Here is a 27,140-nt window from a genome sequence, read left to right as displayed (position 1 = left end):
TCAACATTTATTAACTTGCATACGTTGGCATTGCTGTTTGTTTGCTGCGTGTTTATCTGATGTGTTTTGAGAAATATGTGAAAGTAGATTGTACCCATTAAATAATCATAACAGAAAGTCTGAGTTGTTCATGCTGTAGTTTTTAACAAATACCTTGAATACATTAAGTATTACCTGACTTTACTTAAAATTTCCCTCTATATAAAGTGTAACAGATACGCTACATATATTGCAGCCACTAAAGCGCAAAGCGTTAATTTCGCACTATGCGCGAAATTTTTTTGTCCCCCTCCAACATTTTCTTTGCCCTCTAGTTGCCCCCCACTTTTAAAATCCTGGTGCCGCCACTGTATATAACCTAGTAATATAGAACGCATTCATACAGAGGTGGCTAAAATTATTAGAACATTTGGCATATTTAAGAGGTTTCATTTATTAGTTGGCCATGAAAATAACAACATGAACATGAATAACATGAATAACATACAACAAACATGAATAACATATTAACATATAATGAATAACAAATGCAACATTATGCTCTACAAACATTAAATGAGTCTTAGAACCCAGCTGTGTGATTCTCTTAAACGTATAAGGTTTGTCCTGCTCATTAAGTAAACATTAAAGTTGAAAGTGGATAAAAACAGGACTCACTTCATCTGAAATTTGTTGTGCTCAGCAAAGTGAAGGGGATTCCAGGGGCTCATGACTCGCAGGGGCCTGACGAAATAGTAGAGCATAAGTAAATTTTTTAAGAATAAAAATGACTAACCGATCACCACAAAAGAATGTTTTCTTTACAAGGTGCAAATAAAAGTATATTCTTTGCATTAGTTTTGTTCTGTCCCATCTCGGCAAACCTACAGTCCTGATGCTGAATCCACTCATATTTGACGGAGGAGAGGTCTTCTATGTAATTTATTTCTACAAACTATTTCTTATATAATAACATAATTATCATTATATTTCACATAATGATCCATAGATAAAACAAAAACAACCTCCATTACTCACTGGATATTGGACAGTTTAAGAGTTGATGATATTTTGAGATATATTACCAAGTGTATCATTGTGGTGGTGACACTGTTATGGGAAGAAGTGTTGAAGTGGAAGGTGAATTGAAGGACAACACCACAACCAGCAGGAAGAACCAAATGAGAAAGGAGAAAAAAGAAAAAAGAATTTACTTCCATCCAAAAAGTAACACTATAATTTATTTGTATTTTTAAATCAGTGTAAAAAAAAATTCTAAGACCCAGAACTATTTTTGTGGTGACTTTGAAATCTAAACCCACATCTACATCTAACTTTACCTGAGTGATTTATCAGTTATTATTATTTCATCCTCAGCATTTTTCAGTGAAAATCAAGTACAAGTTTAGGCTTTTTCCACATAAAATAATTGCCTTGATTGGAAACAGCATGATAAAGCCATTTTTTCAGAAGCATTTTTTAAAATTTCTTAATGGATTTTTTTTCCTTTTTTTTTTAGTAAAGCTGTGAAAACTCTTGGCCACTACAGAGGTCAAAATGCATTGCTGGGTCTCAGATGGATATCAGACCAGAGAAAACTGAAGGAAAAGTGACATTTTCCAATAAAGTATGTCATTAACTGAAAGTAAAAAAGCATTTACAACCACTGTCGTTTTACTGGTGAATCAATGTTGCAGAGGATGATGGTGTTTTGATGTTCATGACGGAGCCTCTGAACGTCCAAATGGATCATATGTGATGATGATAAAAAGCTGAGAAACTGGATTTCACCTCAGTTATTTACATGTACTCATAGGATTGATGGTTCAAAAGTTATGAAATATTTTAAATTAGTAGATTCTGTTCACTAGTGGCTGCTTAAGTCTTTGAGGGTTAAAAAATATTATTAAACTCTAAAAGATGGCTGCACCTTTCTCCTCAATCTCTTTAATCAAATCATAAAGTCTAATCTATCTATCTATCTATCTATCTATCTATCTATCTATCTATCTATCTATCTATCTATCTATCTATCTATCTATCTATCTATCTATCTATCTATCTATCTATCTATACCTGCACAGTGTTATATTTTTATGGTTTGCATGATTTACTTCGTTGAATTATTGGGCCCTAAGTGATTTGTTTTTCTTGGGGGCCAAAATCCGTGGGTGCCCCCCTGCCCATCTCCGACCCCTACTGACACACACTGTCAACTTGATGCGTTTCAGATCACGCACACAAAAAGGGCGCCATCTGTCGGTGATCCTGCGTACAACCGAGCGGCCACCAGACAGGACGGGTGGGGTCAGGAAATGCAGTCTTTCCCCTCGTAACCCCATTGGCCACCCGGCTGCCCGTGACAGCTTTCTTCGTCCGCTGATTGGCTGCATCATCAAGCCGCTCGCCTCTGATTGGCTGGAAACGTTACGCTGTCTGTGGGCTGAGAAGTTGATGATTCTGTTGGTTCCTGGCTCTAAGTAGAGAGATTGAAGGGGCTGGGCCCACAGTGGAGAAATGGCGAGAATGGTAAACCAGAACGGGTGTGGAGTGGAAACACGTAGCCCAGAGCCGCAGGGACCGGGCCGGGGCGCGGCTAGATGGGGTCCACAACACGCTGGGGCTCGAGAACTGGCCAATTTATACTCGCCAGGTGAGTCGATACCTCCGGGTTCACGGCTGCCGATCCACCGGTTCAAGTGTCCATGAGTGGCGTGACATAACGACGGGCTTTATTTAGTTATGCTACTAAGTAACGCGCTGAAAAACTCCACAAATCACAACGAAGCTCAGTTTATCTAACAATGCAACAACTGAACGGCAGCAAAGAAGCAGAGACAACAGAGCGGTAACAGTCACACAGCTGCTGTTAGCAACACAACAGGAAACATGAGATTAGTTCAATTTGGGTTTAGCTCGTTTGTCCTTTGACATTTCCAGCATCAGGCAGCAGGAGTTAGAAGAATCCACTGCTTCTGCTTTATGCTCAGGGGCCTCGTATGGACACTGAGCAACTGTGACCTTTTGTAACACTCTTGCATTTGCAATGTCAGCTTGTAAGGCTGTAGACTTGAACTCTGTGACTGAACATGTAAAAACTAATCACTGGGACTTTCACTAAAGATCTAAACCATGGGTGTCAAACTCAGTTTAGCCCAGGGGCCACATACAGCCCAATTTCAGCCCAAATCTCTGAACATTAAATTTCTTAAGAAAAATACGTGCAATTTTGACAATATTACGCCTGTTACTAAATGTTTTATATTTCTAGATCCACTGTGATCTGTGAGTTTTAATGCACATGTGTAAATGCTACGATGAGGCACAAACTTGTTCTTAAGAAATTTCAGGTTGCTCAAGTTATTCACATTTTTTTGGGAAAGAATAGTTTGTAGTTACAAACAGGTTCATAATGTAATGTAACTTTTTTTGTTCTAAAACAAAGACACTTTTTTGAAATTATTTATAGGTTATTATGCTATTATTTTACTATTCAGGTCCACTTGAAATCAAACTAGGCTGTATATTTGACACCCCTTACCTAAACCATGGGTGTAAAACTCATTTTAGTTCAGGGGTCACATACAGCCTAATTTGATCTCAAGGGGGCCGGACAAGTAAAGTAAAAGCATTATAACATCAATAATGACAACTCAAAATTTTTCTCTTTGTTTAAATGCAAAAAAGTAAAATTAAATTCTCGACAAAACATCTACAAACTATCCTTAAAAAAAAAAAAGTTAATAATCTGAACAACCTGAAATTTCTTCAGAAAAATAAGTGCAAGTATATCAATATTCAGATTCAGAAAACTTTATTTATCCTCTACGGGCAGTTCATTTGCAGCTTACTACTGACATCGGTCAACATTCAAAGTGCAATGTGACAAACATGAATCAGTATGCAAATACAAGATCATTGGAAGGCAACTACAAATAGATGCAATCAACTATAAATAATCAATAAATACCAATGCAGGCTAAAAGACTAAAAGACCCTGTTGGTTCTGCTAACATTAAAAAATCTCATATAAAATGACTAAAATGACTGCTGTCAGAGTTTAAAAGTGTGACAGCTGAAGGACTAAAATATTTTGAATATTATGCCTCAACTAATCATTTAAACATGTGCATTACAAATCACAGTCTATCTACAAAGACACAAAACCTATACCAGCAGGCATAATATTCTCAAAATTTTGTTGTTTGGAATTTGGAGTTGTCATTATTTAAAAGTTATTATGCTATTATTTTACTGGTCTGACTCAGATGAGATCAACTTGGGCTGTATGTGGCCTCTAAACTAAAATGAGTCAAACACCCTTGACTGTTAACATAGTCAGTGTAATTTTTGCACTTTGCACATTCATCCTGCAGGCCGGATTGGAACCTTGGGTGGGCTGGTTTGGGCCCATGGGCCATATGTTTGACACACCTGATCTAAACAGTTTTGCACCTTGGCTCTTTCTATCCATCAACCTTTTTTTTTTAATCACCGTTAAAGTTCCAAGAAAGAAATCACAGTATTACCATTTGGACTTGACCACACCAAACACACACCCACAATACAAATATAGGCTCCACTCCTCATATCAGACATGGAGTTAACTAGTCTCTACTTTGGGGGTTATTGTCTTGTTTAAATTGGTGAACAGAGACAGGTTTTTCAAGCCCAGCTGCTTTTTAAAGTCATATAACAAACAAACTAAATGGGAACGCTGCTTCACTCTTTGCATGTCTTCACTGTTGTATAATATGGTCACATAATTCTGACTGCTTGTAACTTCCTAACCTTTGGACATTTCACTTTGGAGTATATTATCTCATGGAGATGCTCCATGATATGACTGACATTACATACTAATGTGTCTAATTGTGTTTTTCTTTTAGGCAAAAGATGTCAAGAATGGATAAGTGTTGTCCTCTGCTTCTCTCTTATGGCCTTCAATTTCATTCACCTCCTTGCCAATTTCCACCTGGGGTATTCGTGGTACATTCTGTTGGGCATTGGTAAGTAAGGACTCAAAACAGAGTTAATGCACACTAGAACTGAACAAGATTTATAAAAAAAAAAGACAGATTTGGCAGTAAAAGGTAGAAGTTTAGTGGGGGGTATTAGTGATGTTTTTGCTGCATTTTGCACCAAGTGTGTTACTTTGCTCCTTAAGAATATCATTTTAAGGCCAGTGCACATCTGTAGACCCACAATGCTTTGTGTAATGTAATGCTGTGACACATTTTACATTGGTCAAAAAATTGCAGCTCCTAGATATTGTACTTAATCATTTTGCACAGACACATTGTTTACTCCAAATGTACAGTATTGGTATTAGTTTGTGTGTTTCAAGTCAACATTTCCAAAAATGCTCATCTTCCTAATGATTTTATGCTGCTTCTCTTCTCCTCAAACTCATTTTCAGTGGCAGGAATACTCACTGCAGACTTTGCATCAGGACTCGTTCACTGGGGGGCTGACACATGGGGCTCAGTGGACCTACCCATCTTTGGAAAGGTAAGATATCACCCATATTTCTCAACAGCCGCCTGTGAAATGAACACTCTTGTTGTCTTTACAGTCAGTGTTTTATTTTTGCTCTGCTGTGCTATGTGATCTGTCCTGCAGGCCTTTATACGACCATTTAGAGAGCACCACATCGACCCCACAGCCATTACCCGTCACGACTTCATTGAGACCAATGGTGACAACTGCATGCTGACCATAGTCCCTCTAGCAAACATGGCCTTCAACTTTCTCACCCTCTCCCCTGGTGAGTTTTGTATCAACACAGCCTGGCATTTTCCTGACATTTTCCATATGAAAATGCTGTCCGAATGCAGTCTGACTTAACGGTTTACTGTAAAATGACCGTTCATTGTCCTGTTGCTGTCTTCTTTTAATTGCAGCGGAGTTGTACCATATCTACCCCTGGTACTGCTATTTGTTTGCACTAGCCATCTTCGTGACTCTCACCAACCAGATTCACAAGTGGTCACATACGTACTTCGGCCTGCCCCGTTGGGTTGTGTTCCTACAGGACTGCCATATCATCCTACCGCGCAAACATCACCGGATCCATCACGTCTCCCCACACGAGACATACTTCTGTATCACTACAGGTTTGTCAGGGGATTATACTTGCAGGACAAACTTGTATATTGTTTCAAATGGGGAAACACATCTTAGATTTCCAATAAAAGTACGCTAACACATTGCAGCAAATCAAGCATGTCAGAATCAGAAACAGCTTTACTGGCCAAGTTTGTTTACACAAGCAGAGAATTTGATTCCAGCTTAACCTTAGCTCCCACATATTTTAGATAAGTATATGTATAAAACATATGGAATAAAGAAAATGAGTTTTGACAAAACTGTACAGTGTGACACTTAACAACAGACAGAACAATAGTGCAAGTATTAAAAAAAAACAAAAAACAATAGTGCATTATACGAGGACTATAATGCAAATATACATGAGGTGTATACTGTCCCAGCTTGGCATTTAACAGAATTACTGCCTGGAGAAAGAAACTGTCCTTAAATCTGCTGATTCTGTGATGCCTATGAGAGTTCTTACAGCTCTGTAAAAATGTATGTGTCCTATTACTATTTAATTTTTAGTATTTAAGTCTACCCTTTCTTCTTCTCTCGTATGTTGTTTTGTATCGAGCTGAAAGGATGTAAACGGAGCTGAGTTGTCATTGACCTTTGTCCTTCTAGGCTGGCTGAACTACCCTCTGGAGAAGATGGGTTTCTGGCGGAACCTGGAGGATCTTATCCAGGGTGTGACAGGAGAGAAGCCCAGGGCAGATGACCTTAAATGGGTTCAGAAAGTCAAGTAACGCTGCAGACTAACTGCACCCTACCTCAGAAGACCCTGGCTCTGTTCAGGCTTCTCATCCCCTTTTTTGCCTCACTTAAACTGTAATCCATAGGAAGAAAAACTAACAGTTTCTGATGCCATAGCTTTAAGTCTTGCACATTTTGTCTGTTTTTCAAGAGGAGGGCTTTGTTCATGGAACTACTCATTCACTCACACTGAAGATCATACGCTTCAAATTGCAATATCTCCGTTTGTCCTTGTACGTCTAACACAACTCGTCACTTTCTGTGGTGATTTACGAAGGCTAGTGCTGAGAAGGTTTGGTTAGGCACAGAGGTTATAATTGCTCCAGAAAATTCTAAGTGATCCTAAGAAAGAATATGTGAAAGAGACACTCCATTGTTTTTTCTCCTTAAAAGTCAGTACCGTGCATTTGAAGAGGTTAAAAATGTCTCACACTCCTTTGTTTTTTTTCTGACAGTAAGTGCTAGATTAATCTTTGCAGCTCCACCTTTTCAAAGGTCTACTAGACCTGTATTTAGAGCACGATAAGTTGTATGGCAACAATGATAATGGTCTTAGGATGCATTACCAATGTAGATAGCTACAGAACAAATCAGTTACTTACTGTTACATTTATTGACTTCTTGCACATTTGGCTTGAACTGCACACATTTGGGACTGTTTTACGGTTATGACTATATTCTTGATTATAAATATTTATCCAATAACCGCTGTGTCTAAGAAGTTGCTACAAAAGTAAAACAGCCATATTTAATTGTTTAGCTGGTAATTTGTCACTCTGAGACACTGACTGCTGTTGTAGCTGAAGGCTTGATGGATTAAAGCTTAAATCTCACCGGGATGCAAAGTGAAATAGTTGAAATCAATCAAACCAAAAAGACGCATCACTCATTTTGCTCTCTGAATTTCCAAATTGAGTAATAAAAAGGGTGTGGATGTTAAATCATGATTGGAATTGTGTATAGTATGTGACCAGAGTTCATAAATAATCTAAACGATTTAACTCAGTTCGTCTTTTGATGATCAGAATAACACTGATCGTAAATAATTTCAGAGAAACTGGTAATATATAATACATATTAATATGATTTAACCTAAAATGCTTATGACTGTAGTCAGTGTTGATTCTGGGTGATTAGAAATGCTTCACGCTGTTTGTTTGTCTGGCCCTACTAATTAATCTCGGATGGGCGTGTGTCCTCTATTGTTTCTATTTTATTTTGTTTTTAACTCCTAACTTTAATTTTGCGGTCTGAAAAGAGGCACATGCAGTTTTTTTTCAAGCTGCCTTACATACCACTGATGCAGTATAGATGTTCTCTGGTTTGATTTGTAGCCTGCTTCCTGTTGTCGAAACAGTCATTCTCTCTGAGTTACATCTCTCAGAATTAATCCTACGCAGATACTTCAAACAATGTGCCAACTAAATGTAATATTTTTCTCACTCTTCACATCTTGCTATCCCTTTGTTATGTGGGATTGAACTGTCAGTTTCAGAGTGTAACATTCCCGTGTAATGTTGCCACTGTGTACCGCCTTGGTAACTGTGACAAACAGGCTCGGGCTTCAGTGAAGGCTGACGATCCAGGAATTTCTTCACTATTGTAGTTGAGATTATGTAATTAATTGGTTTTTACCGCTTAAGTCAGTAATTTGTAAATGTGTTGTACAGCGAATAACTATGCAGTGTAATAAGAGGCCCTTAACTATATGTCTTAACTAATGTTAAATTTTGATTAGGTTAAATGCCTTTGTTTTCTAATAGTTTACACATATTTGCAAAGAGGAAAAACTGGAGCTCAAACATTTAGCTATTTATAAAGCTGCATGACAAAATTACTTTTCCTAATTGAGATGTCACTGACACAGACATAAGAATGCATGCATGCATAGAGCATGTCAGCTTGTGCAAGCAATATACTGGGTCACCAGCTTTCCTTTGAGTTTGTGTAAAGCAGACACTGACCAGAGAGGATCCTGCTCACTCCATGTGAAATTTATTGTTCTGCTTTAAAAGATGACCCCAGACTTTGACCAAATGGTCCTAGGTTCAACCTACCAAAATGTTATCTTCATTCCAAGGAAATCCTGGAAGGGTTTTCAGGTTCAAATGAAGAAGGAGAAGCTAACCAGATGGGTTTACGGGGTTAAATGTTCAGCTTCTGGTTTTGTAATCAAAGTAGACACTTAAATAATAGGTTATTTTGAAACCAAAATTGCTTTTTTTATAGTATAATATTCCAGTTTTGAATCCTTAATACTTGATTATATAAAATTGTTCACCTTAGGTCAACAGTAAAAGTACATTGCAGATTGCATAGTGCTTGTAGAGTATTGTGAGAAGCAGTCGTATGTGCTTGGTAGTGTAATATACGCTGGTTCATGGATGGTGTTTAGTGCATCAAAGTTTGAGGCCTGCATAGAGGTTTGACTCCTGTAGAGCTTTTTTTTTCATCAGTATTAGGCAAAAGGACTCCTTTATTTTCCCAAAATAGATATTTGGCATTGGCTCAACTGAATGCTTCAGTGCTTTATGATAAGTTTCAGAAATGTTTGGTGTTTTTGTCGCAAAGTAAGATTGTGTGTAGTTTGGAGATTGAAAATAGGATTTTATCAACAAAATATGTTTCGAGCTCAGAAGGAAGCCATAACATAATAATGTTTGCTTGGAGACAAACATGCTGTAATTGCTATTTATGGTTATCAGGGTGGAGGGTCTGCTTCTGAGCATAGATCTAAGATACTTTAACTTGGGTCTTTTCCTCCACAGATGACCTCAGGATTGTGGATAGCGTGTTTCACTTAGTCTGATGTGAAATGATATACAGAATAATTTCCATTACTGAAGTTAAGGCTGTTATTTAATAAGTAGTGCAATTAAATGTTTATGTCACACATTAAAATCAAGTTTTGTTAGCCAAGCCGAACGGTTTGAGAAGCATTTAGGTCCTCCTGTAGTCATATATCAGTTCAGTTGATTTGGCCTCTTGTTATCAAGGTAGAACTTGTGATTAAATTGTGTTTGGTTTTTGCTGCTTAGAGACAATGGGCTTTCACCAGTGAATTTAAAAGGGTATTCTTGACAATGTACGGTTCTCTAAATATTTCTTACAATTTTGTGACTGAAAATAAAATTGTTAGGAGGGGGGCAGGTATTGTTGGTATGTTTGACATGCTGTGTGAAATCACTTTTGTAACGATCCTTGGACTTTTTATTGAACTGCCTTATCCTCTCCCTGATTGATTTACTGTAAATCTTGCGATATGAGAAACAACTCACTGACCGACTTTAAAATCGCCCTTCACTTGCTTCTCATGTCTTCTGAGGCAAGACCCATTTGGATGTTGTAGTTGGTTATGTATGCTGGTGGTGATGGACTTCTAGATATCAGAATAATGCCTTGATGCCTTTTTGTTGTCTTCCTTTTGGGAGACTTACAATGTATATATTAAACTGTATTTATAAATAAACTAAATAAATGGCTATTAATTACCACTAGTTGTTTTCTCATGTTTCTTTCTGTCTGTCAGGTTTTTAAGGAACATATTTCACAAGTACAAAATACACACATGCTGACTGACAAAAACATGCAGACAGCAACAATTCATACTTTGCCTAATAAAAATGATGAAGGTACATATGTAACAAAGCTCAGGAATATCTGTTAACAATTTAGTCAAATGATAAAAACGTGTGTACAGTAGATATAAAACCATAGTTGCACGTAACATAAACTGAGCTTCTTCAGAACTGCATACTGTGTGATTGCCTTTTTTAATAACTGTTTTTATGCCGGTTTTATTTATGTTTAATGGTTATATACTATTATTATATCTATGCTATTTTTCTGCTCATGCACCTCAAAGGATAGCATTTTCAGTGTTGTTGTACATGTCCATTCCATATGCAGGGCCTAAATCATTGAGTTTCAAGTTCTTCCAAAAGTGCCTATAGTCTTACTGCAACAGTTGTAGTCCTTGGCCCTGGCTTTGTTGTGTTGATGTGTTTGTTAATGAGTTATGTTTAAGTTTTCATTTTCATTTAGGAAAGACGGCAAAAGTTGTGTCCTTCAGTGTAATATGCAGCCTAAATACAACCTCCGGCATCCACAGTGAAGAAACCTTGAACAAATGATCAGTGTCAGGGACAATGACGCTCCAGTGCCACAGTTACACCTCCCGTCCAGCCGCTGGCTCTTGCAGCTCTGTGCAGACTCAGACCAACACAATAACAAAGAACGCGATGCTTTGCGTTCCTTCGTCGTGTACGAGCCGTAGGCGACAATGGCTAGACTACGTGCGCGCCCCCGCCGTGTAGCGACAAGATGGCGGTCGCCGCCGGATCAGGTAAACCTTTCAGAGAAATAAATCATCAAGAGAAACCGACAAATAATAATCAAATGGTCGTAGTGTGACTGTTAGGTTCAATGAGTATCTTATTTATCTAGTGGTAAACGCCTTAAGTAAAAAGATATGGCTAACGTATAGCTGCATCCGCCTAGAAGAATGAATAGGAGGCAATGGTATTCGCGAAGGTAACGGTAACGCTAGCTTGCTAAGTAAGGTAAAAAGAGGAGAGGCGGTGTTACTTCCGATAATTGGATTAACGCTGCGTGTGATTTAATAACAGTGAAGTAAACTGGTGCTTTAACACTTGTTAAATACCAATAACATGTACAAAGTTCATGTAACATCTTTAATGTAGCTTGTTGGCTAAGGCTGGCGCTATGGCCAAAGTACTGCCGCCGTTAGGTCTGAGTCAGCTCGGTTTATTTGCGACATAATAATGTTTACTGACTCCGAGGACGGATGTTTTACAGAGCGGGTCATTTACTACCATCAGCTGACGGTAGTGCATCAACACGTAGCCTTTGTGCATGGGTAGCTAAAGGTATCCTGACGTCAACAATGACTGTACATTTTCTGAAAGACTGACATTCAGTCAACCAGATCTGTATAGAGGTGTGTCGTGGGGCTCACGATGCTGGAAATGGAGCTAAAATAGCAGAAGCAGCTGGCTCTGTGGTTAGTTGTTTGCACAGCTCAGGTGACAGTGCAGCACCATCATATATTAGCTACCGCAGAGGCCAAATAATGCAGCACCCTCGAAACCGGATGTTAAATTAAAGGACACCTTCTAAATTACATTTACTGCAAGCAGGCAGATGAAACCAGATCAAACAAGCCTTCCTTTTTTTTTTTTTTTTTTTTTTTTTTTTGCTGTTTGTGCGTCTCCATGAGTGGAGCTATGGCTAGTTCATACATGTAAGTGCAAGTCACTGCTCTTAAAGATCCTCCTCCAAGTGGGCACTTTGTTGAAGTTCATGAAATCTTCAACAGGAGAAATCTTATAACAAATACACAAACGTTTCTGTTGCTAGTTATAGATGTACACAGGTTCTAAATTATTAACTGATTAAAGATGCACATACTGAAAGAACAGTCAGGCTTGACACAGAAACAATTGTTGACCATATGAAACATGAGCTTGAAGGTAATGAAATGGAATCAACATGAAATTGAAATTTACCTCAAACATGTAAATAGGGCGAAGAAAATAAAGACTTACAGACGAGTGGAAATATAACATTTTATCAGAAAAATAGAACATTTTACATTCTGTGGAAAAGAAACGGCAAATCGCATGATGCCTTCATTTACATAATGGAAAAGGAGTGGGAAGGATGCAGAACTTATTTGTTCCCACTCTTTTTCCATAAGTTAATTACTACAATTTATTTTGACTTTCTTATTGATATTCTATTTTCTGATTATATTAAATTTCCTTAGATATAATGATTATAGATGTTTAGTCCCTGCTGTTTAAAATAATATCATTTAGTGATATTAACTTCTGTATGAAATAAATAAATTCCTCATCAAGCAAATTAGTGATTAATTTCTTATGTAAGTTTGTATTACTGCACATAATATATGAAATATGCATAACTTCAATCATTCATGGTCTGCATGAGGATAGAGTGTAAATCCTGAGTTTCAGTAAAAACGGACCGAGTGGTGTGTGTTCACAAACAGGTGTTAAAGTTCCTCGCAATTTCCGGCTATTGGAAGAGCTGGAAGAAGGTCAGAAAGGTGTTGGGGATGGAACAGTGAGCTGGGGTCTGGAGGATGACGAGGACATGACCTTAACACGATGGAGAGGAGTGATCCTCGGCCCACCTAGGGTGAGTGGTCTTATTTTTAAACACCACCTGACAGTGAATTGACCAGGATACACTACTTAAAAGGATGATGGGTAGTGATTGCTGTAGTGTGTGAGCAACTGCTTAGTTAAAATGGAAAAGCAGTGACAAAGAGGATAAAAATGAAGCTATAATATTTGTCAGAAAGGAATTAAGGGCAGCTGAATGACCAATAAAGATATAAAAGGTAACAAAATATCAGAAAATGAAAAGAATAGATGGAATGACATATGTTAAACCAAACCCCCCCCCCCCCCCCCCAGAAGGATTTGGACAGTGACCCACCCATCTGGTCAACAACCCTGAAACTCACACACACAATACCCACTAACGACCCTACCCCCAAGGACACACACCCCTTATGACCCTAACACTTAAATTTGGAGTAACACCCACACAGACCACTCCCCCTGAAGTCCAGTTTCCTCCAGCAGTAATTAGAACTGAGAGATGAGAGATGAAATGTTTTTAAAAGAGCTAAGCCAGTCCATTTGAACCAAGAAGAACTACCAAGAAGACATATGTTAAATGTCATGGCAGAAGTAATTCTTAAAGGAACTATCTATTTATTTGCATTGATTATTTAAATGCTAAATTCATAAATAACTATTCTCTACCGTGATACATTTTTAAGATCATTTGTTTAGTTGACAGCTTTATTGGTTAGGTTAGTAAACTGTAGCTCAACATACACCTGAGTATCTTCAAGGCTGCTCACTTATGGCCTCCCAGAGTAACCTGTTATCTATACATTTCTATTCACCTCTCCCTTCTTGGCTCTTTCACAGACAAGCTATGAAAACAGGATGTACAATCTGAAGGTTGAATGTGGGCCAGGTTACCCAGAGTCACCACCATTCGTCAGATTTGTGACGAAGATAAACTTGAATGGCGTGCACAACTCCAATGGTGTGGTATGTAAATCTTCCAGATCTGTTTTGATTGTTTATATATTGTCAGATGCGTTCCCACCAAAAATTTGCTGCTGACAGTCCTAATTGTATGAGTATGTTTAAGCAGAACAAACCACGAGAGGTATATATGTCAACAATCACCACACAGTGCTCTGAAAACTGGACGGTCCTGATGAGCAAGTTCCACATACATATTTCAGGAGTCTGACTGGTATTGTTAATTTTTGTCATAGTTTACATCAACATTTTTTTTACTGACAATTGCAAAATGATAATTAAATGAAAGCTATCTGATAAAGACAAAATATACTGACGTTTTCATCAACAAATTTGCTTGTTAGGCCATTATTTACTGTTTCTAGGTCATTAACTACTTAGGACTATATTCATACTCTGTTTCCATTGCACATCAGTGCTGAGCTGGTTTCTGTTCCCATATATGTGAAGTCAAAAAATACAACTCTGACTCTCAGTGTGATGGTAATAAGAAGAAGTGGGTGTTATGCTATGTAAGATTACAATGTTTAAATTAATTGAGAGATGTTTGGCACTACCTATCTGTAGTGTGTTACTGTGTTAGCTAACTAGCTTTAGTATCCACATGCCAAACTAGGTTTTGTGGATACCCCTGATATAGATCATGATTATAATGGGGTGTTTCACATCTGTTCAATTGTGTTTCAGTTTTCAGTTCCTTTTTTGCTGTCCAGGTAAGGGGCAGAAAGCTATAGAAACTATTTAGGTCAGCATGGCCCCATTTAAGAGATGGACACAGCTGGGCATGAAAGCAAAGTGATGCACTGCTGTGGACAGGATCAGGAGCTTGGACAGTATTTTAGCCACTTTAAACAAAGATCAACTGTTAGGAAAAAAAAAAAAAAGTCAGTGGCAGTTCAAGTGCACACTAAATTTGGCTGTGAAGACTAAAATCTACTGCAGGTTATACAGTGACTGGAAAATTACACTAATCTCTAGATCAGTTAACAACATCCAATGAGTCTATTCTGAAGATTCAAATTGTAGAAGTTACAGTAAACAATGTACTGCTTTTGCCACGGTTGACTCTTTAGCTCCCATTTGAGGTTTACAGCATGCATGATGTCAGACTTAACTAACGTGTAACATCAAGAGGAATTTACAGGGACATTTGTTTACTGGGTCAGTCTCTGTCAGAAACTTCCTCGTGACTCAGAGTAAAAGGTTTTTAGGTTAATATGGTTCTGCAGAATCATTAATATAATTGTACCTCGATGCTGAAATCTAGAAATGTGATACTTTTACAGTTTTAGTTATGGATGATATTATTCATATGACTAAAATCCTATATTTCTTGAACTAAAACCTGAACAATTTTGACAAAATATGACAAAATGGCATTTTAGTCTCAAGAACATTACTACATCTAGGTCAGAATTTTACCTTTTGACTGGTGTGTACCAAATTATTTAATTAATGTTGTTAGTGCCGTTATGTCGCCCCCCCCCCCCGCTCTTGACTTGGGTGTTGATCCACAGCCTGAATCTTTGTGAAGTGGTTTTGTTTCACCGTTTCATTTGCATTTGTCCGAGTAATGCCAGTAGTGGCTGATGTGTCACTGTTAGCAAGTTAAATTTTTACTGATTACAGGAAGACATGCAAGGTCACAATGGTGACTAGCAGTTTTATCCAGGAGTGCATTAACAAACATGCATATTACTCATCTCAAAGAGTGTTTGTGTCTCTTCAATTGTAGAAATTTAACAAAAAGTGACACTAAACTGATCTTCATTTTTTTTGTATAAACACAGACTAAGCTAATCTAGTTTCCCAGAGTCAGAACCAGACACGGAAAAATTGAGTTCAGCTTCTATGCTCCACATTTCTGGAACAAACTCCCAGAAAGCCTCAGATCAGCTGAAACACTCAGTTTATTTAAATCCAGGTTAAAGACCCACCTGTTCTCAGCTGAATTTGAATAGAGTTCTTATTCAGAAGTTCAGAGCTGCACTGTTTCTTTTAAGCTTATAGTTTTTATCTTTTTTTTTCTTTTCATGCTTGTAGTTTTTATTGCTTCCCCTGCATCCTTCTGTAATGTTTTTAGTGTTTTATGTAAAGCACTTTGAATAGTCTTGTACATGACATGTACTATATAAATAAACCTGCCTATTAGTAATATTAGTGTGAAAATTGACTTAATAGCAGCTCAAGTCAATCAAGTATTTATCTTTTCTGACAGTTACAAAAGTAACTCCTTTTCTACTTTTCTAGTTACCATTTGCACTTCTTACAGTTATGTTTCATGTACAGTATATGTCAAATGTAACACATGTCCACGTTCCATTTTCATTCTGCAGGTCGACATGCGAGCGGTGTCTGCACTGGCCAAGTGGCAGAACTCTTACAGTATCCGCATGGTGCTGCTGGAGCTGCGACGGCTCATGACATGCAAGGAGAACATGAAGCTTCCTCAGCCACCAGAGGGCCAGATCTACACCAACTGAGCCCACGCTTCTTTTGCCTCCATCTTCTTCTACCCCCCCAAAACTCTTCTGTTTGCTTTCATCCTTTCATCCCATTCAGCATCATGTGACATTCCACCTCCTGCCAACACTGACTGAACACACACTCAACTTACAATAACAGTGACAGACAACATTCAGACATACATACACACACAAGCATACGTATAATAACTGTATACACACACAGAGTTATTGAGTGTTCATGGAAGTCATTCCTGGCTGCGGCCACTCCCCCTTCCCATCACTGGAGCTCTGGGTGGACTGTGGCGAGTCCTCAGTCCAACCCAGATGTGATCATTCAAATACTGTACATCTTACTAATTTTTTTATTATTATTTGTTAAAAAATCAGATTGTACAATAACATAAATAATCTTATTGAGTGTACCTCTTTGTGTGTTGCCTTTTTGTAACATTGCAAACGGCCACTTAACATAACTGCACATAGTTCACTAAACATGTGTGCTTGCTGTTAGTTCTGAGATAATAATCTTTAAAGGTGTACATATGAAACCTCATACCCAAAACACACTGAAAATGGCAGAAGTATGTCTTGTATGTCATCAGATGAGATTTTCTTTAGGGTGTGCTGAAGCTGGCTTGAGTATATTTTTTTTTAAGCAGTTCATAGTCCATGCATGGCTGCAGCTCAGTAAGGATGTTCGTCAGCTATCACACATGGCTTTTGTACTTTTTTTTTTTGGGCAAACAAACTGCATATTTTCTGTGATACTTGTCCAAAGTGAACATTGTGTAACTATACCACTATATCTGACTGATCGTAATATGCATAGTAGCATAGTATGCATATCTACTGTAGTCCCAGTTAAACCATGCTTGAAAGTAGAACTGAAATCAGCTACCTCTATTGGTCCTGTGTAATGTCAGAGGGATTACCTGACTTGTGAAACTGTCTTTGCTACTTCATGTGACGATTTGTTTTTGTTTCCTCCACTTCTTTCATAAATCTGTAATGCTTTTCCATCTGTGTCGTTGTAGATCACTACATCCCAGTGCACATGGGTTAAAAGTCATACAAGAAAACTGCAGGGTTGCTTAGGTTATGCATAGTGTTTACATAACTCCTGCTCTTGAATAGCTTCAGTGAGTGCAGCACAGGTGTGATATAAGCATTTCTACCAGTAAAATAGTAGTTGTAAAATATCTGTGGTCAGATGGAGGCAGTACTCAAATTGTAATAAGAAGGAATCCATTTCTAACCTTGTTTATTAGACCTTCTGCTGCTCTGACCGGTAGATTATGTAAATGCTCACTCAGGCTTAATATGAATCATAAACGATCATTGCTGCTGCCAACAGATAGGACTGACATTAAAAAGATCATTCTTTACAGTTAAAAACCCCATAATTTAAGTAGTCCAGCTGCTTTTAAGTCAGTTTTTCCAACAAAGACATAATGAATCTGATCTAAAAACATACATCGACATTTAATATTACAGATTTATCCTTATAATATCCACTGTGATTCTGGGTTATTGGGTAAAACTAAATCATGTCCAAGTACAAACCAATCTTTATGGATCTTCAATCTACAATTTTTATGCTGATCCCTAATAAAAGACCCTAATCACATCCTATCAAAGTAGGGTTAATACTTTTATAGGCACTGTATCATGTTCCGATTCTGGTGTTACTAAGGATTAATGATTATGAGGCTTTATCACAAGGCTAAATCACACTGACATGTATTAGTGGGAGAGAAAACGTGACATTTGACTATTGCGTAGTGCAACGGCAATGAGACAGTGGAGGAATAAATGCTGATTTAGCCTCAAGAAAAATTTAACTCAGAAGCCGAAGTGTAGAGTGTCAGATACAAACTGACAGTGGCTGACAAAATGTAAAATACCAACACTCCTCTGCTAATGGTATATAATGGGTCTTTGTCACAGTAGGGCACACACTTGTGCAACTAATGACATGAATAATGACTGCATTCCTTTTACTGGGAGGCTTCAGTGTAACATAAATGCTGTTCTATATAACTGTGCTGTAGTCAAAAGAGTAGAAGCGGTCAGGAAAGCACACAACCATGAATTAAAGCAGTAAAGCAAGTATAATCTTGATACTAATAAACAGAAAAATGGTGTGTAGTTCAGCCAGAGAGAGAGACTCCTCCTGCTTATTAGAACTGAAGACATAGCTACTGTCCTGAAGTGATGTTATAACTGTTGCACCAGACTCTGACCCTTCTGTCTGACTGACCTCTGAATGAAAGTCACGAGTTACTCCCCTAATAGATCCACACGCTGCATCGTACGCCTGAGGCCAGTAGGGGGAGGTCCGAACCCACATCAACACAGCACAGCAGCACGTTTCATTTTCCGCTGGAGAAGTGTTTAAGTGTGCCAAAATGTCAAGAAGACTGGGAAGTGTTTTAGGACTGACTTAACCTAATTAAATAAAAGGTATAGCAGAGAGAGGGTTGAATGGCTTTACACACTGCCCTGTTATCCAGTGGAGCTGATGAAACACAGGAGTGGACTCTGCCCTACCCAGAAGGCCATGTGATTCCCATCTGTGTGCGTCTGAAAGAACAGCCAAAGGAGATCTGTCACTAACCTCTATATAAGATGACAGCAAGTCATACTCAGGGCTTCCACAGACTGAAGAAACTTGTAAGTACAGATGCATGTTTAAAAGGCAGCTCATTCGCTTTGGGGATAGGAGGTTAATACTGAGCTTCCTCTTCAACATCAACTCGTGCCTCATAATCATTTACGTGACACATTTTCTGACTTGTTTTGTCCATCATCATGAGATCAGTGTGAAAGCCTCATGCGTGCCAAGAAACAGAGCAGTGAGGCCCATATGGTTTGTTGGATTCCTCAGCTACGTGTGAAAGGGATGTGAAAATTGTTATCAGCTGTCTGAAACATGAAATGCGTACTGTGGGTTTGAACTGAAATGACATTTTTTTGGCACGCCTTTCTGTTGTTTCCTGTCTGCTTTATCAGAAAGGAAAGACATTTGTCCTTCATTCAAGACACATTTATGCAACACTGGGTTGTCAGAGTGAGGCTGCTGGAGAGTGACTTGTTTATCAAGGCTGTAAGGGAGATTTAATAATCTGCTGCATTTGATTCATGTGATCAAATCTAGAAATGTTATGAAGCCGGTGTTCTGCGACTGAGGCTTTTGTTTTGCTTATTATGCCCAGTGTTTGGCCAGCAGTCTAACCCACAGCATCAAATAGACTTTTTGTACAGCAGTGATTAACTGATAACACGTTCAAAGCAACAAGTTCAATGTTGATAGAAAAAACAAACACTTAGTTCAGTGTAGGCTTGTTGAGGAGCCCTTTTTTGTTGATGGTAATACCTTTATATACAATATCACTATAATCATGTAAAACTCTTGACATCATGTACACTGAAGCTATGATCTGTGGCCTCTAGACTTAGCTTAGATGCGATTTCATATTTGCATCTGTTGACATTTATTGTAAAATTGCCTGTATCATGAGTTTAGTGTGAAAACAATTTAATTAAATCATAAATAAAATGCTCATAGTCTTAAAGTTTGACCAAATGTTTTTTCCTTCAGAGCTGCTCGGCCTTGGAATGACCAACCTGAGTCACTTCTATATCACATCTTAAAACACAGTTTTACTGACTCCTGTTATTGCCTTTAACCTTAGATGTAACCGTTTTACTACTTTTTATTGCCTATGAAGATGAGATGTTTTTGTTTCATTTTTTTTCTTTCAAGCTATTATTTTATGATGTGATATATATATATACACACACACACACACACACACACACACACACACACACACACACATATACATACATACTTTTTTTTTTTTTTTTACATTTCTTTTAATTTGTAGATTAAAAAATAACAATAATTAAAAAATTTTAAATTTTGATAGTTTTATTTTGTGGAATGATGACGCCTTTTTTATTGCTTTTACCGTCTTCATTCTTTTCTATTTAATATGACTGATTCTCATGTCTCTATGTTCTTTACATATTCTGTTGTGCATTTTGCATCCTTTATCCTCTGGTCTTAACTTTAAACTCTGTCTTGCATTTGTTTAGCTTTTTGGTTTTGTGCTTTCTTCACATTACTTTCTCAATTTCGAGCTTTTGCTTTTTTCTGTCAAAGTTCTTCTCACATTTCTTTTTAAAGATGCTCTAAAAATAAATGTATTATTATTGATATAGAAAAATTTCCTTCACCTTGTGATTCCTTGTGGGTCAATCAACCATTTACATTTTTTACAGAATATTTTCCAAGCCTTACAGACTAAAATCTGAGGGCCTTTCGCAACAGTGTCACAGCTCAGTGTGAACTCTTGACTTGTTCTTTCTTTAGGTGTGAGGGACAGAGCCAAGGCTTAAGTTTCTTCTTCCACAGACAGCGGTTCTCCATCAGTATGGCTCTGCTCATCCACCTGCTGGCCTGTGCCTTCGGTTTGGGCTCCTGGGTGGCGGTGAACGGCCTGTGGGTTGAACTGCCGCTCATCGTAAACACTCTCCCTGAGGGCTGGGAGCTCCCGTCCTACCTGACAGTCATCATCCAACTGGCCAACCTGGGACCTCTCCTGGTTACACTCATGCACAAACTGTGCCCTGGTCGTCTTAAAGAACGTTATGTCATTTACTCCATCCTCTCCATCGGTGTCCTGTCCTGCATCCTACTCGCCTTCTTCTGGGATAGGACTACGGTTGTGGCCGGGGCCTCACATAGCACTGCATTCTTCATCATCACCTTCTTCCTCTCTCTGGTGGACTGCACTTCCTCAGTCACCTTCCTACCTTTCATGATGCAGCTTCCAGCAAAATACATCACAACTTATTTTATTGGGGAGGGGCTCAGTGGTTTTCTTCCTGGTATTATAGCCCTGGCACAAGGTGTAGGCATTGCCAAATGTGTCAACTCCACTCAAACAGGAAACCACACAAACAATGAGGACTTGTGGTCTTTACATACAGAATATCTCCCTCCTAACTTTTCCACTGAGGTGTTTTTTGTCTTCCTGGCAGCCATGATGTGTATTAGCCTGGCTGCTTTTATTGCACTGAACAAGCTTCCTCGGATATTTGAGTTGTCCACAGAAAACCTAATGCCAGACATGACTGAGGCTTCTACATGCTCTGGCCTCGACAACCCTGGAGCGGAGATGAACAAAGAGGACGCGAAATGCCAGGGTGAAGGGGCACATGAGAGCAGGACTCTGCCAATCTGTGCAAAACACTCTGTGTACCAGCTGACATTCATCTACTTTCTGGTGGTGTGGGTTAATTCTGCCACTAACGGGCTGCTGCCCTCTGTGCAGACGTATTCATGCATGCCGTACGGGAACCTGGCCTATCACCTCTCAGCTGCTCTGGCATCAGTAGCCAACCCTGTGGCCTGCACTATCGCAATGTTCTTCCAAAACAGGTAAAAGGGGAAAGGCAAAGGGGGAAAAAAGAACCACCTCATGCGGACGGAAGAAGTCAATTACAATACTAATACAACAGAACCCTACTACAAGTTGAAGTCCTGAATCCCAAATTTTCACATAAGTAATATGAGCAAAATGTACTTATCCTACGAAACTATAAAGATTCATTGTAGTGCATTTTAATGTTTGCCAATGTGAAACAAGTTTTACTATGTATTATTTAGAACATCAATACAGTATAGTTCTGCGGCATATCATAAAAGCAAATTCAGTTATGATGTAAAAGTTACTAAAAGTGTCAAGTAAATGTAAAGGAGTAAAAACATATGTAGTGAATTAGAAGCATAAAGTAAATGGAAACTGCTGTAAAGTACAACATCTGATTTTTACGTAAGTGCTGTACTGCAGGAAAAATACTAGGTCACATTCCATCACTGTTTATGTAGGATAATAATTAATTTAAGGACCTTTATCTTTTACCTCTAAGTGAATTCCTAGAATTGCTGCTGATCAGTCCCTCTACTTTCAGGTCACTGGTTTTCCTAGGTGTGTTGACTGTAATGGGGACAGGATTTGGCAGCTACAACATGGCCATGGCTGCTATGAGTCCCTGTCCTTTGCTTCAAGGGTCTGTGGCTGGAGAGATACTCATTGTGAGTGTTGCGCAAGAGACTGAGAGAATAGACTGAAAAACATTGTGTGGCTTTATCAAACAAAAAGCTGGTGGCAAAGTTAAATAACAGTTTAGTATTAAGTAACTCTGCAGGCAGTGATGCAACATATTTCTCCTTCGGACGGTATCAACTTGACATCAAAACAACCAAGGTCAATATATATACAGCCACAATTTGTATCTGTAAATGTTTAACAGAGTCATATTGTGTGTTGTTTTCATCAGGTGCTTTCATGGCTTTCCTTCACCGGGACCTTGTCTTATGTCAAAGTCATGGTGGGTGTGATTCTGAGAGACCAGAGCCACAGCGCCCTGGTCTGGTGTGGAGCGGCAGCACAGATGGGATCACTAGTTGGCTCAGTCACCATGTTCCCACTGGTCAATGTCTACAGGTTGTTCCAATCTGGAGACTTCTGCAACACCAAGTGTCCCCTATGACAGTGAATATGAGAAGGCTGGGCATATGAAGAGTGTCCAAGAGATAAAGCAATGTGTTTAATATTATTATGTTTTATTTTCCATTTGCAGATTTGTGATTTTAAGCTGTGTTTACACTTAACTTTATCAATATTAGAGATGGTGATATTCAGGACTAAAAAAAACAACAAACAAAAAAACAAACAAACCAAGTATATCATAACTGGGACTCCATAAGTGTACTGTACCATACCCGAATCTGCAAATTTACTTTTTTGGCCACTAGATGGCATAGGAGCACTTTTATACAAAAAAACCTTCTGGTTCATAGTGACAACAAACTCTTGCCCATGACATATGATTAAGCTTCATACTGGTATTTGCAAACAAAGAAAAAAACCTCAATTTTCCCATCAGCTGTAGTTGTCACACTGTTTGAGTTTGACAAGCATAATATGAAACACTGTGATAAAAAACTGTTTAATAAATATTTGACTGCAAAAAATAATGATAGACCGACAGGAAACAGGCAGCTTCATACACTCTGCTACTGTCAGCTCAGTGGGATGTAAAGCAAAAATTATGAAGATGCACATTAAATAAAGTCATGGTGAAAAATATGTTCAAAGCTTCACTGTTCCTTTTTTATTTATATTTGATAAGAAATGATGAAAGTTAGAATTTATTGGAAGATGCAGCTAATGTTTTGCCCCCAGTCCCTGACACTGATTATTATGTCCTGTGTCATTTTAACCAGTGACCATTATGAGCCTCACAAAGGTACAGTAGTATTTATAGCACTAATGCTATCAGGTCATCATACTGTGATTTATCGTTCATATGATGCATGTGTGAGTGTTACAAGGCTGCCTGTCCAATTCATCTAGTATGCTCTGAGTAGCAAACCACCAACAGATCAATAAATCAGCAGCTATCTATGAGATATTGTGATTATAAAGAATACAAAATAAAAGAGAGGGGAAGAAAACAGAGATTAGACACCAGACAATGATAATATGTCTACTCGAGCCCCATCATCCTCATCAAAGATGCTGCTTCACATCCTCTGTGGAGGATGGAGCGATGCTGGTCATCCATGGGAACCGGAGACTGGTTTCCCATCAGCAGCTGTCCCCCCCCTCTGCCCCCAGTGCCCCTCCAAAGCAGAGCGAGAGCTTTCCTGTCCCGAGTAGACAGGGAGGAAGAGGAGGAGGAGGAGGGCTCTAATTACTGATGCTCAGCAGGGGCCGATGGCTGTTGCTCCTGCCGCTGGTCACTTGGGAGCTACCCTGACCCCAACACTGAGTAAAAACAAAAAAATAAGGAAGGAAAATGGGGCCACAATTAGCCCTATGTAGCCTCCAGGGCGTAGGATCAGTGGAGGAGAAGCACAGATGGGACTTTCTCACTTGGATTTGTTGAGTCTACATCGCAGTGTGTATAAGCTGCAATGAAATCACTGCAGTCAGTTGTTGTTGCAGTTTTGATTGGTGGTTGGTATGAAATTGTATTTACTTCATCACTGTTAGTTTTTAGGATTTTTTTTTCCCTCTTTGTGTCGAAATGAATAATTCTGTCCACAGAGATGACCAATAACTAAAGGTATATACCTGAAACTGTGTGCAAATACTAACAGTCTCCTGTTGCTCACTTCAATGTTTGTGCAATCAAAAAGATTTTCCCTAAGCTTCCTTGATTCTTTGATTGGCTCAGGGCTTTTGTGTCCACACAGTGGCAAAACAAAGCAGCAAAGAAAAGTGTATCATTTTCCTGTGAGTGTCAGATGGTCCCATCGCTCCTCCAGCTGGTCAGGAGGGGCTGTAGCCACCTGGATGCTGTGTCCTGGTCCTGTGAGATCCTGCAGTCTCCTCTGCCATGTGAAGACTCCACTTACTACGCCACTGAGAGGTCCATCTGCTCAGGACGACACCTCCCAAAGAGCCCCCCCCCCTCTTCAGCTCCCCCACGGCTCCCCTCCCTCCGCCAGCCGCCGTGCCTCTCAGCTAAATGAGCAGTGAGTCAAATGGAAGGAGGATTTACCCTTCCTTTAAACGGATAAGAGAATAAATTCACAGCACCATGATGCAGTGAATGAATGCACCTGCACTTCTGCAGCTCGTCTGCTGAATCGACAGATATGTCACCTGTATCTGACTTTGTACGATCTTCTCATTCTGAGGTGTGAATGCAGGGTTCAATGAGTGGCATGTTAATATTTGACAGGACAATGCATGAAAGCACGGCCACACAAAGAGAGAGTAAACTGTTGTTGTTTTTTGCCAGACATAACAACGTTAAGACAGTGTGTTTTTTCCAGTGCAGCCCAGGGTCGACATATTTTGGCAGCTGATTTTCAGGTGAACAGCTTGTGGGTAAACCAATTGCTGATGCATGCAGACATTTCACGACAAGCTCAGACAGCATCTCACCACCTCTCCCCCATCAATTTCCACACACACCCCATTTAATAAATGCTGTCCATTTATTTGAAATTGGATGTGACGGGCCTATGTCATTTTACTGTGGCGTCTCGGAGCAGACAGTGATGCACACAGGCCCACTCCTCATTTTCTATCAGCAGGTATTGATGTTGCTTTAATGAAGTGCCTAGCACTCCACCCTAGGAAGAGACAAGTCTGTCAGCATATGTAAATGCTTCCTGCCTGTCATTGTTGTGGAGGGTTCAGCATGGGTCAGCACAGATTCCCCCTCTGGGAACCCTTTGTTCTGGGGCCCGACTGTGCAACATGAGGGGACCAATTACAGAGCTGCACAGCAGGAAGGGGGTGCAAACTTGTTACCCTGCTGTAGTGAGCTAATTATTACCTCCGCATAGAGGGTAGTATAAAGCCAGTCCATCATGGACATGTAACAAAGGCCACCGATGCAGAATGCCTGAACTCTAGACGAATGGTTTATATTTATTTGACAAGTCATTTTACAGAGTTAGTTTATATGCATTGTTAAAAACAACAAATGCAAAAAAATGAATAACTGTAAATCATACATTTACATTTTAAACAGGGCATGATCATTTACATTCTTAATAAGCAGATTACTTGAAGGGATCATGTTAGTCTGTATTGTTTGTAGTGAAATTTAAAAGGCAGCATTAATTTCCCATAAGCCCCAGCATTAAAACAAAGCATAAAAAGCATATCTGTACCACAGTAGACTGCATGTGGTGTAGCCTCCCTGTAAAACTTATATTTATCTTTTTCACCAGAGACAGAGGATGTACAGACTCTTCTGCGGCTATTTTTATTTTGAGAGGATTAATTGCAACAAACTGCACTTGAGAAACTAAAAGAAAACTAAATATGTCATCAGTAAATGTGTATGTACATGGTTTTACTTTCATCTGTTTACAGGTTTTCACACTCCTTCATACTGTGCAAGATAAAAGGTATAAAACTCTTCATCCTTTTTGCAAGACAGAACTTTGCACTAACTCTATGACTTATACTCTATTTTAAAAGCGACTTATTAATATATAGAGACTCCTTCAGTGTAGTTTAGGAAGCAGTATTGTGTGAGTGCCACCTTCATTTGCACTGTCACATAAGCAGTTGTACAGAATACATAACACATCACATTTTAGAGAACGTATTGTGTAATCTAATGTAGTGAAATACATTCTAAAAGGAACCCTCACGACACTGTTTATATAAATGGTGCCATTATACAGTTTGGGAAAAGGTCATCCTAATTTCCCAGCCATAAAATGCAACTGAAATACTTAAATTCTAGTGGAGCTCCTTTGCATTGTCAGTGTAAAAGGCAATTTACAGCCTGCAAACTGTCAACCACATAACCTTGATGTGATGTCAAGAAATGATTTATGAAAATGCATCCTACGCTGCATGTCCCGAGTGAGACCTGACCAGACCTGGAGTGTTGACACAAAGCCCATATGGCTCGAGTAAACAGACAGTGGCTGAATTATCACTCATATCATAATATCTCAGTGGGCTTTTGTTCCCAGTTCCTGATGAGATGCTGGCAGTCTGTTTCTCATCAAGGAGTGCTTGAGATGCGCCAGGTTGTGTGTTTCAGCTGACGTACAAAATTTGCTTTACACTGATGCCAGTTAGTGTAGAGGTAACAGGGTCATTAGAGATAGTGAAAAAAAGACTAAAAAAAGCTATCAGGGAGCAAATCATTGTTTAAATGGAATGAGAAATAACAATAA

At 38.9% G+C, this 27,140-nt stretch overlaps 2 protein-coding genes and 1 long non-coding RNA gene across 3 annotated transcripts in view; 2 read left to right on the top strand and 1 right to left on the bottom strand.

Moving 5' to 3' along the window:
- LOC115422211 (uncharacterized) overlaps positions 1–27,140 on the bottom strand; it is an 85,292-nt gene that overhangs the window by 16,956 nt on the left and 41,196 nt on the right. The gene's annotated exons all lie outside the window — the stretch shown is intronic.
- Positions 2,466–17,422, top strand: peds1 (plasmanylethanolamine desaturase 1). Its single transcript, XM_030138376.1, has 8 exons — positions 2,466–2,632; positions 4,869–4,988; positions 5,399–5,490; positions 5,602–5,746; positions 5,883–6,095; positions 12,860–13,008; positions 13,815–13,940; positions 16,274–17,422. The coding sequence occupies exons 1-8, from the start codon at positions 2,497–2,499 to the stop codon at positions 16,418–16,420; spliced, it is 1,128 nt and encodes a 375-aa protein (XP_029994236.1). The 5' UTR covers positions 2,466–2,496; the 3' UTR covers positions 16,421–17,422.
- slc52a3-1 (solute carrier family 52 member 3-1) lies at positions 18,790–23,559 on the top strand. Its single transcript, XM_030138370.1, has 4 exons — positions 18,790–19,078; positions 20,784–21,854; positions 22,388–22,511; positions 22,757–23,559. Exons 2-4 carry the CDS (start codon positions 20,845–20,847, stop codon positions 22,967–22,969), a joined length of 1,347 nt encoding a protein of 448 aa, XP_029994230.1. The 5' UTR covers positions 18,790–19,078; positions 20,784–20,844; the 3' UTR covers positions 22,970–23,559.

The sequence above is a fragment of the Sphaeramia orbicularis genome, chromosome 7, assembly GCF_902148855.1.
Source record: "Sphaeramia orbicularis chromosome 7, fSphaOr1.1, whole genome shotgun sequence".
Taxonomy (NCBI): domain Eukaryota; kingdom Metazoa; phylum Chordata; class Actinopteri; order Kurtiformes; family Apogonidae; genus Sphaeramia; species Sphaeramia orbicularis.
This window is presented reverse-complemented; position numbering and strand designations above follow the sequence as displayed.